The sequence below is a fragment of the Procambarus clarkii genome, chromosome 28 (genome assembly GCF_040958095.1).
Source record: "Procambarus clarkii isolate CNS0578487 chromosome 28, FALCON_Pclarkii_2.0, whole genome shotgun sequence".
NCBI classification, from domain to species: domain Eukaryota; kingdom Metazoa; phylum Arthropoda; class Malacostraca; order Decapoda; family Cambaridae; genus Procambarus; species Procambarus clarkii.
Window position 1 is genome coordinate 6299446 of NC_091177.1, and position 14810 is coordinate 6314255.

At 37.0% G+C, this 14810-nt stretch overlaps 1 protein-coding gene across 1 annotated transcript in view; it reads left to right on the forward strand.

Annotated features, from left to right (window-relative positions):
* The window catches only part of LOC123755049 (basigin), a 60422-nt gene that overhangs the window by 20594 nt on the left and 25018 nt on the right, over window positions 1-14810 (forward strand). Inside the window, exon 3 of the mRNA XM_045737507.2 lies at window positions 7261-7299. Within this exon, the coding sequence (XP_045593463.1) occupies window positions 7261-7299 (39 nt within the window). The remainder of the gene's footprint in view (window positions 1-7260; window positions 7300-14810) is intronic.

The following is a 14810-nucleotide window of genomic DNA, read 5'->3' on the forward strand; positions in this document are numbered from 1 at the left end:
CCCGACAAACACTGAACGAACCTTTTGCTATTACAAATATGAAAGACTAGGGCTGGGTTGGGTACTGCGTGAGCAACCATTTGTGGCACATGTGCCTCTGGGTTCCAAACACCTGTCCAACACGGTGTTGAAAGATTGCGCTCAGTCGGTGAAATTCAGACCTTATTGTTTGAAGAACATAAGGGTCATAATATTGGTGAAGCCAAGGCCAATAAGGACTTAACACAACGGTCGGATGCAAGTGATACAGCACCTATGAGCATGATACAGTGAGCGTATCCAGTTGTAGCTCTGAGCCCCACCCTTGCCATCTCCAATTTATATAGATGATACATAGATGAATCGTTTTCTGTGTTCAGTGATGATGCATCTGATACAAGTAGCATAGATGAACAGTGTTAGCGGCTTCTATGATGATGTTTTCCATAGATATTTTCAAGAATATCTGAATCTCTTCCTGACTGATGGACACTCTTTGAGGCTAGCTGAATCTCTTCCTGTGTGGGACCTTACAAAGCGATCTTTTCAAGACTACCTTACAATTTGAGCTTTTCCTATAATCGTTTCAATACTACCGTATGCTTTACAAGCTTGGCTACATACCACCTGCAAGTACTAAAGCCAAGGGTGCACGCAAGTGCGTTATTTGCAAGCACACAGAACGATGAAACAGGAAGCGAAAATCTATCTGTAGCTGGTGCAACAAGAGCAAAGTCGTGCTGTGTACCATTAACTACTCCGTAGATTATTACGCCCCTCCAAAGTACTGAGTGTGTAATACAGTGTGTTACTGTGTAAATAGTATGTGAAACTGTACATATTGTAATTTTAGGGAATTTTTACCACGTAATATTGTGACAATTAACATTTATTGTGGACACATTACTGACTCATGTATCACAGTTGCATGGAACATTATGAACATACTACTGTATACATATTGTAAAGGTCACAAATATGCATCATATACGATAAAAGAAACAAATAAAACCGCATTGGAAATACATAGAACAAATATTTGAAAATATATTTGTGGCAACATGCGGTGCTTGAATAGCCTGCGCGACCGTGTCTGGGAGCTTCACACACGGGCGACCAGTCCCTGATGACGTCACAGTGCACCTTGTCCATGTCCTCACAGCCAAAGTAAGTGGAATTTTGGTAATTGTTTTTACATAGCCATGTTCAGGGAAGGTAATTTATCATTTTATAAAGAAAAATGATTTTTTGGGAACACTTGATGTCATGCACACTGGGGGAATTTCACAATAAACACAGCACATCACAGTGGTTAAATGGGGACATTCGTTTTGTTTGACGTCCGTTTCACATGACGAACACAGCGCCGGAACAGATTAAATTCGTTATTCGAGGTACCACTGTACTTACTTTGGCTGTAGCGACGTGGAGAATATTCGATGTGACATCATCGAGATGTGTTCACCCGTGCAGGAAGCTCCCTGAAGCGGTTACGCGGACAATTCAAGACTCACGAATTGCCACAAATATATTTTCATTTATTTTATCAATGCATTTTCAATGCTTTCTAATAACTTTTTTTAAATGTATCTGATGAACATTTGTGTCCTTTACAGTATGTATACAGTAAAACAGTCATAATGTTCTAAGGAACTGTGATACATGTCACTGATATGTCCACAAAATTTTTTTATTGTTGCAATATTACTTGTTCAATATTTATTTTACTTACAATATGTACACTCTCACACACTATTTACAGTCACACACTGTATTACACATTCAGTACTTTGGGAGCGAGTTACAGTATAATCAAAGAAGCAGTCCATGGTGCACAGCGCGACTTTGCACTCTACACACCAGGTACACACTTTTGCTACCTGTTTCTTCGTTCTGTGTGCTTGCAAACAATGTACTCGCGTACACCTTTGGCTTTAGTTCCTGTAGGTGGTATGTAGCCAAGCTTGTGAAGTTTAAGGCAGTCTTGACACTTCACAAGTATCTGACACTGAAAAGACCTAGGAAAAGATCAATGACAAAATTCTGTCCTGGTACAAAGTAATCGCAAAATTTTTGTCTGATATCACCAAACACTTTTTGCACTTTCCAAAGTCGATAATTTTGATCAACATTTACAATGTTTTCACAGTGTGGGCACCATAGAAACATCAGGAACTTGTCTCATGACATGTACTTGTTGAACACTGGACTTTGAAACAGCGCTATCTTTGTTCCAATTATCCTGTATAATGTGTTCCACAGAATGCTTCTTAAGCAGACAGAGCTAAGAAGACAAAATTCAGCCACAGTGGTGTCCTTCCATCATGTCATACGTGAAGCAGGTAATATGCCACCTGCAATTAGTTGCTTTTGCAATGCATATGTCGGTTTTGTCAACAAGATGTTGCATGAACGGCTCATCAAAATAAGCCATAAAATATTCACTTTCACTCATATATTTACCTGTTTATGAATAATTGGGTGCAACATCAGTATCGTAAATTGTGGATTGTGGTTATCTTGAAGTTACAGTATCTTGAGATGATTTCGAGGCTTAGCGTCCCCACGGCCCGGTCCTCGACCAGGCCTCTTTTTTTGTTATACACCCCCCAGTAAGCAGCCCATAGCAGCTGTCTAACTCCCAGGTACCTATTTACTGCTAGGTAACAGGGGCATCAGGGTGAAAGAAACTATGCCCATTTGTTTCCGCCTCCACCGGGGATTGAACCCAGAACCTCAGGACTACGAATCTGAAGCGCTGTCCACTCAGCTGTCAGGTGTGGTACAAAATTATCAGTCTTCCCGTGTGAATTCATCCGTACTCCTACTAGTATCACCACCACTGGCATAGTAATGCCACTATGGAAGTCACTAACACTTGGTTCAGCTATGCTACTTGTATCAGATGCAGCATCACTGAACCCAGAAAATGATTCATCTATAGTATCACTTTATTAAAAAAAGTGGAGATGACATAGGTGGTGGTGTTAATGACAAGGGCGATGGCATGGGAGGCTGCAGCATGCTTGGCGCTCTCCCTCTACTGGATACGTTCGCTGTATATTCTCATCTCTGCTGTATCACTTGTATCCAACACTTGTGTTAGGTCTTTATCGTGTCTTGTTTAATCAATATCACTACCCTTATCTTCTTCAAACAATATGGTCTGAAATTCACTGTCAGAGAGCGATCTTTCAACACTGTGTCCGATAGGGGATGGGGTGCCAGAGGCGCCTTCACCACCCAAGGTTGGTCACTCAGATCTGAGCCAACCCACAGCCATGGGGCATGCTGAGAATCATTTTTTTTTCAAGATGGCTGCCTCTCGCTGGAGGTCCCGTGTGTTCATCTCGTACCCAAACCTGTTGCGCGCATGTCTTGAATCTTACGATATCCTGACCGCTTAAGAGTTGGATGGCACACCACCATTCCCAGTGTTTTGTCGGGTGGCGCAGTGCCATGGTTGATATTGCCTGGGATACATTGAGTGTGATTGTTTTCCTGCAGTTGCCTCTTGTGGTATGTGAAAGTAAATATACAGTAACAGCTGTATACAAAATTATAGATAACTTTTAGTTAATAACACATTAAGAATAAAAATTCTTAAAACTGTTAAGAGGGACAACATTTTCTCTAATATTTTTGTTTTATTGGCACCAATATCTTTAGTATTATTATTCTTAAAGTTGTTTCCATCCTTTCCATACATTATATCCTCTACTCCATAAAGTGAGAAGTATGGCAACAGTGAGAAAATTATAACATGAGCTGGTCTCGGTATCAGAATTGAGTGTATTGCGGGTATAATGGGAAGATTGGTGTGCCAGATGAGGGTTCATCTAGTAATTTATATAGACAGAGGTGTTGCCTTGGCAAGTTCATTTTGAGTGTAAACATACATGAAGGGGTTGGGTTGTGGTGGGTTTGTAGGAATATACCTCAAGATAAGATGTGTCCTTAGGTCTGCAGACTTTTTTCCTGCAGGTGACTTAATGGCTTAAAGTACTGTCTGGTACCACTAGGGTCATTAATGCTGAATTATGTTTAAAGATGGAGAATTGCTATGGAAATGGTGGGTGCAAGGTGAATATCATTGATTTAAATATATAGTATACCACTGTGACAGTAAGATTGAAGATATGGATATATTGTACTGTAAAATATACATTTGTTAGGAAGAGTGCAGTACTGTGCAAAATTTATCTTAATGGGAAATCAGTGTACTTTACTATATACTGCATATTTTAGTGTAATGTATGGTAGCATTCCTACGTTTTTTGTGTAGCCTTTCTTCACGCTGCACATTTCACCACACAGAAAAGTACAGCTTTTGGTCAAGGGAGGTGTGTTTTGGGCTGTGCAGTGAGGTGCCAAATCTTCATTGTGGTGTGTTTAGCTTAGAGTAACCATTATTTGGCTAGTGTTAAAGTTTTACCTGTTGAATGTGTTTCTATCTTGTGTGTTTAAATAAGTATATATAAATGTCCTCATAATAAAAAAAAATAATTAAAACTAGACATACAGTAGTTGAACCGTTGTTTCCTGCCGATGGTCAGCTTCCTTCTGTGCCTCAGGGTATTGTGCCTGTGGATCCCTCTATGTGTGGAGACTCCTTTGTTTCTGCTGTGACTGAAGTGGAACTCAGGTTTGCATTGATGCCTATGCTTCTTGGGAAATCTGGGGCTGGAAGAGATTGCGAGGAAGGTCTCCAAGTGCCCTTTCACCATGATTGGTTGTTGGTTCCCTCTAGGGAGGAATATTCACTTAATACATTGGCTGTCTTGCTTCTCGACATGTTTCCGATCATAAATATTCTGTGGCTCCTGGGCCACTCAGTGATGCAAAAAAAAAAGTTTATAATAATTTTATGTTTTCTAAGTTATTTGTTGGGATATAACTATAAATTTGGTGTCAAAATGTTCTCAAATGAATTTACTAGAGAACAGGGGCAAAAACAGTGTACTGTATTTGTAATAAATAATGTATGATAGTGGTGAATACACAATTGTTTATACATAGCAATCAGATGATGTATTTTAGTGTCCTCAGAACATTTTCTGTTGGAGTACGGCTCAAGAGTTTTAGTATCACTGAAACTCGAAAGGGTTGAGCTGAGGGTTTGTTGTACCCACTTTCATAATTGGAAATAAATTCCTCAATGGCTCCCTCCTTTTGTGTATGTCTGGGTTTGTTTTTCCTAGTATAATGAGAATAAGAGTTCCAAAAAGCATCTTAGGTGTAGAAGTTTCCAAACTCTTGTCTTTTGCCCTTGGTTGTGTGATAGGATCTTTTTTGGTTCCTCATTGAGGATCAGGACCTCGCATCTTTCACAGATCTGTCTTCTTTTAAATTCAGGTCTGCTGCTTTGTATTGCTTGTAGTATGAGGTTCCTGTATCATCTTGGCTTTTGGGTAACCCTCTCTTTGGAGGCCTTGCATGGCTTGCTATAACCATTCTCTCAAGTGGAGTGATGAGAGTTGGTCTTTTAGCATTCTTGGGTGCTGCTGCTTTTGCATCACTCCAGGTTTGCCTCTGCACAGTCCTTGCCCTAGGAGGTGGGCATGTGGCATCTGAATGTCTGACATCAGGCAGAGGCCTGATGGTTGTTGACATGGGTAGCTGTCAGATCCCATAGTGCTGCTATCTGATAGTGCCAGTTGTTACTAGGTGAAATATGACCTCTAACTACTGGGTGGATTGTTTGCTAAGTCATTTGTTGCTTTGTTTACTTTCTGTGACCCTTTGCAGTTGTCTCTTTTGCTTCACTTCATTTCTGGGGGTTTGTTTATTTGGTGAGGGTGATCGTGAATTCCCTGCTCACTGTGCCTCTGTGAGGGACCCCAGGTTTTGGCTTCTGGTTTCCAGTAGGCAACTAAAGGAATTTTAAAGCGTTGCTATATAGTAAGTTTGATGTGATATAAGTGTGGAGATATCTCGGCTTTGGTAGCAACAGGGAGCTACTGTTCAGCCCTTCCAGAAATATGAGAACATATTCTATATTGTTGAAAAAATTGTAGGCAAAATGAATTTTTTTTGTACTAAACTACATAAAATTCTTTGAGTACTGTATACTTATTACATACTTAGTTTTTTTATTATATTGGAAACATTTATAGTCTTCTATTGAACTTTATGGACCATATTTTCTTTTAAACAAGGGAGGCTTCTTAATCTAAAAACATTTTTAATTGAATTTGCATGCTATACAGTACAGTACTGTTTATGGAAAACACACCTTTTTCTTATTAATTAGAAACTTAATACTCTGTACATGTGCTGTATAAATTTAGAAAACCGGAACTACGCCAAATTTATGAACGGCCTCCAAATCCCCATTTTAGTGTCTTGTTTCTCTGTATGAACCATTGTTGAAATAACCACATTACTGATGCACTATTTCAGTTGTTATGCAGTATAGGAAAAGTTCCTTCTCGATGGCTGATAACAAGAGGTGGTGTGTTGGTGATGCACTAGTGCCCATGCTTCACCACCTTTTACCACTTCCTCTAGTAATTATACCTCTTAACTCTTCTGAAATCATAAAATCAAAGAAAGAGGGCAACACCATTATTCTATTTAAATAAAAGAAAAGTGTTTATATTATTATTATTAAAAATACTGTAATGGCTTATTTGTTCCCCATTCCACACATTTCGTGTGAGTGTGAGAGTTGGGTTATGTGTTTCAGCTACATTATTGTCATTAATTCTCTTCTTATTTACATTCATTTTGAAGAGAGGCAGGGAAGGGGATGGTGGAATGTTACAGCCATTTTATATCAGTGTCTATGGAAAATTTGGTTCAGAGTTAAGAACATCCTGTCCATATGTAGGGAGGACCCTATGTTTTTTTTTTTATATATAATAGTCTCCAGTATACCTTTGGAATACTTATGGCATGATTTTTAGTTGCTTGGACCATTCTTTTAGAAAATGTAGATTCCTAAATGTATTACTTTATTAATTTTTCTACCAATTTTTTTTTAGTATACCACAGAAAAGTTCAGGTAATTTTAATACTATATACATGTATGTATAAAATGCCATATTTTCAAACCATATCTAGACCCAGGATGAGTACTGTTTGGGGAGTTGAAACAAGTGCAAAAGGGTTAATATGCAAGGTCTAGATAATGGAATTATCCTTTATGGCACTTTTCAGTTAACTGTACAATTGTAATTTGAATAACTGTACAATTCTATAAGTACATATTTATACATAATATATTTTTCTTTTACATGTCAAGAGTACAGTACTGTATAGATCGTTTTCCTTTACCAGGTATTGGAGGTACACATGGAGCACAAACTAATGGGGAAGGTGAGTCTTGGTCTCCACATGTTACATACAATGGACAGCACTATGTAGCAGAGAAAGAGGAGTTCTCCGTCTTGTGTACCCTCACCCTCTTCGATCAGCTCAAGTGGACGCACAATGGCAAGCCTGTTGTACCTGGGGAGGGGGGGTAAGGGAGACCATTTCTTGCATTAGTGATTCGGTAAACTGTTGCGTATCTTAACTAGAATCGTAAATTAAAGTACCATATACTGTATTTAAGTTTGCTCGTTTTTAGAGCCCAAACATAAATATGATAAAGAGTGGCAAGCTTTTTTCCAACCTGAAGTACAGGAAGAACTGAAGAGTGTTGTGTACGTTTGATTTTGTACTTAACATGCAAGGCTCATTGATTATGTTATTCCCACACACCTCTCAGATATTTACCTCAGATTATGTACATCATCATCAGCTGTTGCATTATATATAGCATTGTTCATATCAATATATGCTGCTGTATTATATATAGCATCATCCATATTAACATCAGCTGCTGCATCATGTATAGCATCATCCATATCAATGTCAGTTGCTGCATCATGTATCAAATCATCCATAACAACAATAACTGCTGCATCATATGTAACATCATACACATCAGCTGCTACATAATGTAATATAGCATCATCCTCAGCATGTAAGGGACCTTTCCCCCACATGTTAAATCAGCGACGTGATTATAATGCTGCTATTGCATTTTCGTTTACAAAGTTTTGTTCTCTGGATTAAACGTTCTGTAACCATGAGCATTGTTAATGTTCATATAATGTTTCTTATACATATTAGTCAACTTTTGATGCATTACATGTACATCACTCAAAATTATTAATATACTAGTATAAAGAAGGTTTTTCACTTCATTAATACTGTATAATTTGTATACTAATGTCTTAGATTTAGTGAATTTGAATTTTCATAATTGTATATTGAAATCTTATCTACAGTAGTGATTTCTGACAAAATACTATTTAGCAGTGATACCTTTACCATTTGGTAATCTCAGATTGTTTATAATTGATATGTAACAGTGGTGATGATAGTACTGTACTGTATTTTCATCCCACAATATTAGCAGTGTCTTCTGTCCTTTCATCAATGTTGTGGTGTCAGTAGTAAAATGTCTCTACTATATTAATTAAGAATATTGTTTATAGTGGGTATTTCTGCCTGAAATTGGTGTATGGCAATTATGTAAATCAAGCATTGGATATTTAAGTTTTCTTATGCTTCTCAGATTGTCATTTCTGCTATTCTATTTCTTGATTTTTCACATTCCTACTACACTGTTGTTTCACTTCTGTACTTTAGAGTTGGTATTAGCACTTCTTCATGAAGCCCTTTGGCATCTATTTCTTTCTAATTTTTTCTAACCAGGCTTTTATTGTAGCAGCCACTGTCTTTCCCTGCCTTACCCCACCTCTCAATTTTTATTGCACAATTTTATTATTTATCAATCTCATATCCCAGTTATTTAAACTGATCTCATCTCCTTGGGTGCCACTCAACATTTAGAAAGGACAGAACAATATGAGAAGGATGTTAATTTTGTACATAAGAGGACTTGACTGATAAAACGTGTGTAAGCTTCGGCCTCACACACGTGGGGTCCGCGGTTCGAGTCTCCTAGAGCCCAGGTGAATGGAAGGCCTTGACTGAAACCAGCAATGAGAAATTTCATAACGCATGATCCTCAGAATACAAACAGATAACAAGAGTGTTACAGAGCAGACAGCAACAACAGAAGTTGTTGTTGATCTGCAGCAAGTTATAAAGGCAGTAGCTGAAGCACAAGCCCTTGTAATAGAGGAGTTTTGAAGATTAAACATTAGACTGGATGAAGCTGACATCACAAATGGAGGGAGAGCATTTTGCTGACTTCATACACCAACTCTTTTAATTTGTTAAAAGTGTCATTGCATACTTCATGAGGTGCTAATAAAAGGATCATATTAAGTGTACATCCTTTAGTTTTATAAAAAATAAATAATGACTTTTCTGCCTCTTTGTCAGCATACATGTACTTGGATAGTAACTGGATGAGGTTCTGTGGGTTCTACTTCCCCAAGCCTGGCCCAGGGCCAGGCTTGGCTTGTAAGAGCTTGGTCCAACAGGCTATTGCTTGGAGTGGCCCGCAGGCCCACATATCCACTAAAGCCCAGTTGGTCAGGCACTTTTTGCAGAAAAGTGTTCAGTTTTCTTGAAGACTTCCACTTTTGTTCAGGCAATATTTCTTATAATTCCTGGAAGGATATTGAACAACCGTGGACCTCTAATGTTCATAGATTTCTTTGATTGTATCTGTGGTACCTTTACTCATCACTGACTGTTCTGCATTTCCTTCCATATCATTCACTCAAGTATATTGTTATTTTATTGTAAATTTGGGACCTGGCCTTCCAGTATTTTCCATGTACAGTGTATATTATTTGATACCTCTCTCTCTCGTCATGGTTTTGAGCATTTGATCTGACACCGGAATTTTATTCCTACATTATAGACATGATTGGTATTGTCTTTGGCACTTCACATTCTTACGCCATGGACCCCTCTCACATTTATATGGTATATGGTTGTAACAAATGGTAATGTTGTTTAAAAAATTTGCAAATTGTACTTTGCAACCATTTAATGATCCTGTAATCAAATTTTTATTTTAATCCCTAAATCAGTCTTCAAAATATTTTGCCCTGTATTACTCCACAGGTTCTGTCATGGACTGTCACAGTCATAAGATTTATGTCAAATCCTTGACACAAAGTAAAATCTTGTATCCCTCGTACCATTTTAACCCAAATTTGTCTAGAACTTTGAAATATGCATTCCAAATATCTTTGTATTTTTACTGATGACTAAAGATGCAGCTGGTGGGGATTTAGATTTTCTCAGACAGCATGTGTGTTTGTGTGTGTTGCCTTTTATTAAAAATGAGTATTTTTATTGCACAGTTAGGTGTGATTTTATATTCTATAAGAGGATATTACTGAACCAAATGCACTTTGTTAGATATAAACCCTACAAGAGCCTTAATGGCTAATAATTAATTTAATCCATTAGTAAAATAACAGCCTTAATGCTAGGTTACTGAATCCTTTAGTACTACTGTATAACATAAATAAGGCTGTATCTTTTAGTAAATACAGTACAAATGTGTGTGTAGTTTTGCTGGGAGTTTTTTCATATCAGAATTTACTCCAATGAGCAGGGAGATACAGAAGCAAAAACTGCCATTCAGGTTTGCCCTCTTTCGAATATTACTTCCCATTAATATATTTTTTTTTGTAAACAATGGAGAAATGGATAGCTATATTAATAAAATATAGCACAATCAAAGAGTTGTTTTGCAATGGTCTTCTTCATATCAGAACTCAAAATTTAAACTTCATTAGCCTGTTTATATAATGGGCATACTAGATTGACTCACAATCACCACCATGACCACTCTTGCACAATCGCCTTTCCCATATTCGTTACATTGCTTGCACACGTTAGGCCAGCTTACTCAATGCTTCACCATGTGATCTTTTAAACTCTTGTGTTCATTGCACCTTCTAAGCTCATTATAAAAACTGTAATCCATTATATAAACTATACAGCTACCCCATTTGTATCAAGAGGTATGCCATAAAAGGTATAATTTTTTGTTTTATTAACGTGCATTTGCAACCATCAGGCGCCGTGCTAGCATGCAACAGTGCAGTCTTGCACTACTGTACCATGTTTTAGGAGGCTTTAGTTTTTTTCTTAAAGAAAGGCATGATTACTATATGCAGTGTATATGTGCATATGAAGGTTTTACTAATGTTCAATTTAATGCTGTATTCAGGATACAAGTCAAAGTGAGTGATATTCATATACTGTACAATAAATGAATAGCACTGAAGACCAAATACTGTATTTGCTATACTATATGTATGTTATACATGGGCATCTGTAAAAATTTTAATACAGTATTTATTAATAACTTGGAGAGTGTTATCACTACAAGATGGTGATGAGTGTTGAAATGTAGCCAAGCTGCTCAATACATTTTTATCTGTATCTAAATTGCATGTATACTGTAGGTACGAAGAGGAATACAGGTGGTGGTTGGGAAAATGAGGGTTGAGGGCTATGTAACGTATTTTCATTAAACAGGAATGTTTCACTATTTTATTTGAGAGATGTATGGGAAGACAAAAATTTAAAGCAAAATTGGGAAGGTGAAATTTGAATGTGTAAGGACCAATATTTGAGCAAAGCTGTATTTTGATTACAGGTACAATAGTTTTTGTTGAGATTATATATAGAAAAGTAAATCTGTAGAGAATAATTCAGTAATTATATTTAAAAGATGCAAGCTGTAGTAAGTAGAAAGGGAGATCGTATCTTAGGTGACAAGTAAGAGAAATATATGTACAGGGTATAGTAAATTGAATTTCTAAAATGGTCAGTGAGCCTTGTGTAGTAGAGTTTGTGTAGCATTGCACCTAACTTGCAAATGAAAGCCGCCCATGTATCAATAATTGTAGCTTCATACTGTTCAGCAATAACCATTAATGCCAAAACAGTTTTCCAAAGCCTTTTTCTTTTATTTTCTCACTAAAATTCCTTTATTTCGTGAGTTAAGAATTGTCTTCCTAAGATTCCTGAGTGATAGATATGAATGAATTTATGAGTTTGATGTACAAATGAATAACAAGCAGGGTTCAGTAAGAGCTTGGAGCATCTTGTGGCAAATGGAATTCAATGTGAATAAATGCATGTTATGGAATGTGGTATAAGAGAAAATAGACCATACACAATCTATAAATTATATGGAAAGGACACCAGAGGACCACATAAAGGACATTGTGAGAGGAGCATATGCTGCACTCTCCAACTTCAGAATTGCTTTTAATTACATGGATGGTGAAATGCTAAAGAAACTGTTCATGACTTTTGTGAGACCAAAATTGGAATATGCAAGAGTTGCATCTCTCAAGAAGCACATCAATAAAGTGGAAAAGATGCAGAAGCATGCTACAAAATGGCTTCCAGAACTGAAAAGAGTTATGAAGAAAGGCTAGAGGCATTAAGTATACCAAAAAGTAGAAGATAAAAAAAGAAAAGAGGCGATATGATCACCACTTACAAAATAATAACAGGAATCGACCAAATTGACAAAGAGGAATTCCTGAAACTGGCACCCTCAAGACCAAAAGGTCATAGATTCAAGCTAAGGAAACAAAGGTGCCGAAAAAAATGAGAAAGCTACCACTCTATTTCTTTTGCAAACAGAGTGGTAGACGGTTAGAACAAGTTAAGTGAGAAAGTGGTGGTGGTGATCAAAACCATCAGTAGTTTCAAAGTGTTGTATATGACAAAGAGTGCTGGGAAGACGGGACACCACGAGTGTAACTTTCATCCTGTAACAACACTTGGGTAATTACACATGCACCCACCTAATTGAATTCTGTACTGTATATATCCTTACTGATATAATGCTTTTCTTTTGATGAATAGTTACTTTGATGTTTTGTGTGAAAGTTATTTAATACTTTCAATTGCATTCTTGGCAGGAAATGGCTGTCATGTATATGGTACAGTACAGTACAGTATATGCAAAAATAACATGTTGCTGGCTTGTCACCTCCTTTCCCCATCTTTCATCCTCATCATTTAGGATTTGTTGTGTAACCTTAATAGCTACTTATTAGATACTTGTCAAACTATTCCTTCTGTGTGTTTCTGTAGCTTTTTCCACATTATTTGTCAGCATTGATATGTGCTTGCCAATCAGTTTGGCTTTCCTTTCTGTAGCATGGTTAAATTAGTAATTCTGAATGATGTGTGAACCCCTCCCTCCCTAGTTTTCTAGTACTAGTACTGTATTATGGCTTGAATTATGCCCAAAATGCTCTGCATATTAGTGGGTTTATATAATTTACATTGTGTACTTACTAATACTTCACTGCATCATATGTGAAATGTATTTTGTATGAATAAAATTTATTATTACTGTAATGGAAAAAAATTAATATTTATTTTTTATTATTTATATACAGTATATAGTACAAGAGCTCTTACATTCTTGTACAGCCACTAGCACGCATAGTGTTTCGGGCAAGTCCTTAATCCTAATTTCCCCAGAATATGACCCGCCAAATTGTTTAACAACCAGATACTCCATTCACTGCTGGGTGAACAGAGGCTACAGTTAAGGATTAACTCCCAGTAAATCCTCCCCGGCCAGAATATGAACCCAGGCCAAAGTGCTCACGAAATGCCAGGCAAGTGTGTTACCACTTAGCCATGGGAACTGCTTAGTTGAGTCCTGTGCACCCCATGTAATTATGCACTCAATATGAATTGAGTGATCTTCCTCAAATGAAAGGATGAACATATTGAACTGTATGTTTGTGTGAATTGAGCCACAACTAACTATGCATTCAGAAAGCTTTGATTGACTTTAAATAGCTTCGTAGTGGTAGGCTGGAACATGATGGCACTGTATAAGCACTCATATTAGTATTATCATGTAGATAAGCCTCCCAAGTATAGAGAAAAGAAGTCCTAGATTTGCTATGCAAAATGTAGAGTGATTTGTTATTTCCATTTATGGAAATGTTTATTGTATGCAACTTTGCAGAGGTAAAATAGTGATCTTGTGCAGTTTAATAGGTTTTAATAACTAAAACATGGTTATTGTATTAGGCAATTTTGTTATATATTTTATGTAGTTTGCAAAATTATGAAAGTTAAGTATTTCTTGGACACTCACTTTTTTGTTTATTTGCAATGGGTAATTATTTAATAAGATAATATGAAGACACCAAACTCACAAATCTGAAAATAAAAGAATTGAGGACATTTTAGTCCTTCTTGGACCATTGTTAAGTCATCTAATAACTTGATAATGGTTCAGGACTGACCAACACATTCTCATTTCTTTTATTTTCAGATTTGTGAGTTTGGTGTCTAATTTTCAGCCTCGTTATTGTGACTTATTGTCTGCACAGGATAATATAAAGCCCTGAGAGACAAAAGAGACTTGAGTGTACATTGTGTTCAATTTATAGTTTGAGGTCAGATTAAAAAATGTATTTTCAATAATGAAAGGTTAGTACAAGTATTTTATATATATTTTTTGTTTTAACAGACTTTTAAAAAATATACATGTCATACTTTCATTGCTGCCTCTTGCAATACCAGGTATTCGATGACGGAACTACCAGCAGAACAAGGGTTCATTAAGAGCCGTTTATCAGTGGCAAACGCTCATATGTACCACGCGGGAGAATACAAGTGCACAACGTTCAGCCCACGATCTCACACTGTTTATGTTCTGAGTGGTAAGGCTGCAAAAAGAGGGCTTGCAGTAAAAATTATTGGCTGCCTTCCTTTTACAGTTATTAACTGTTCCCTCTCTGCTACGCAAAACCTTGTACACCCAGTATCCTCAGTGTTTCTTTTCATTTTGTTTTGCTTTGTTTCTTTAATGTAATTTCCTCAGAGTACTGTAGCTTGGTTTTCTGACT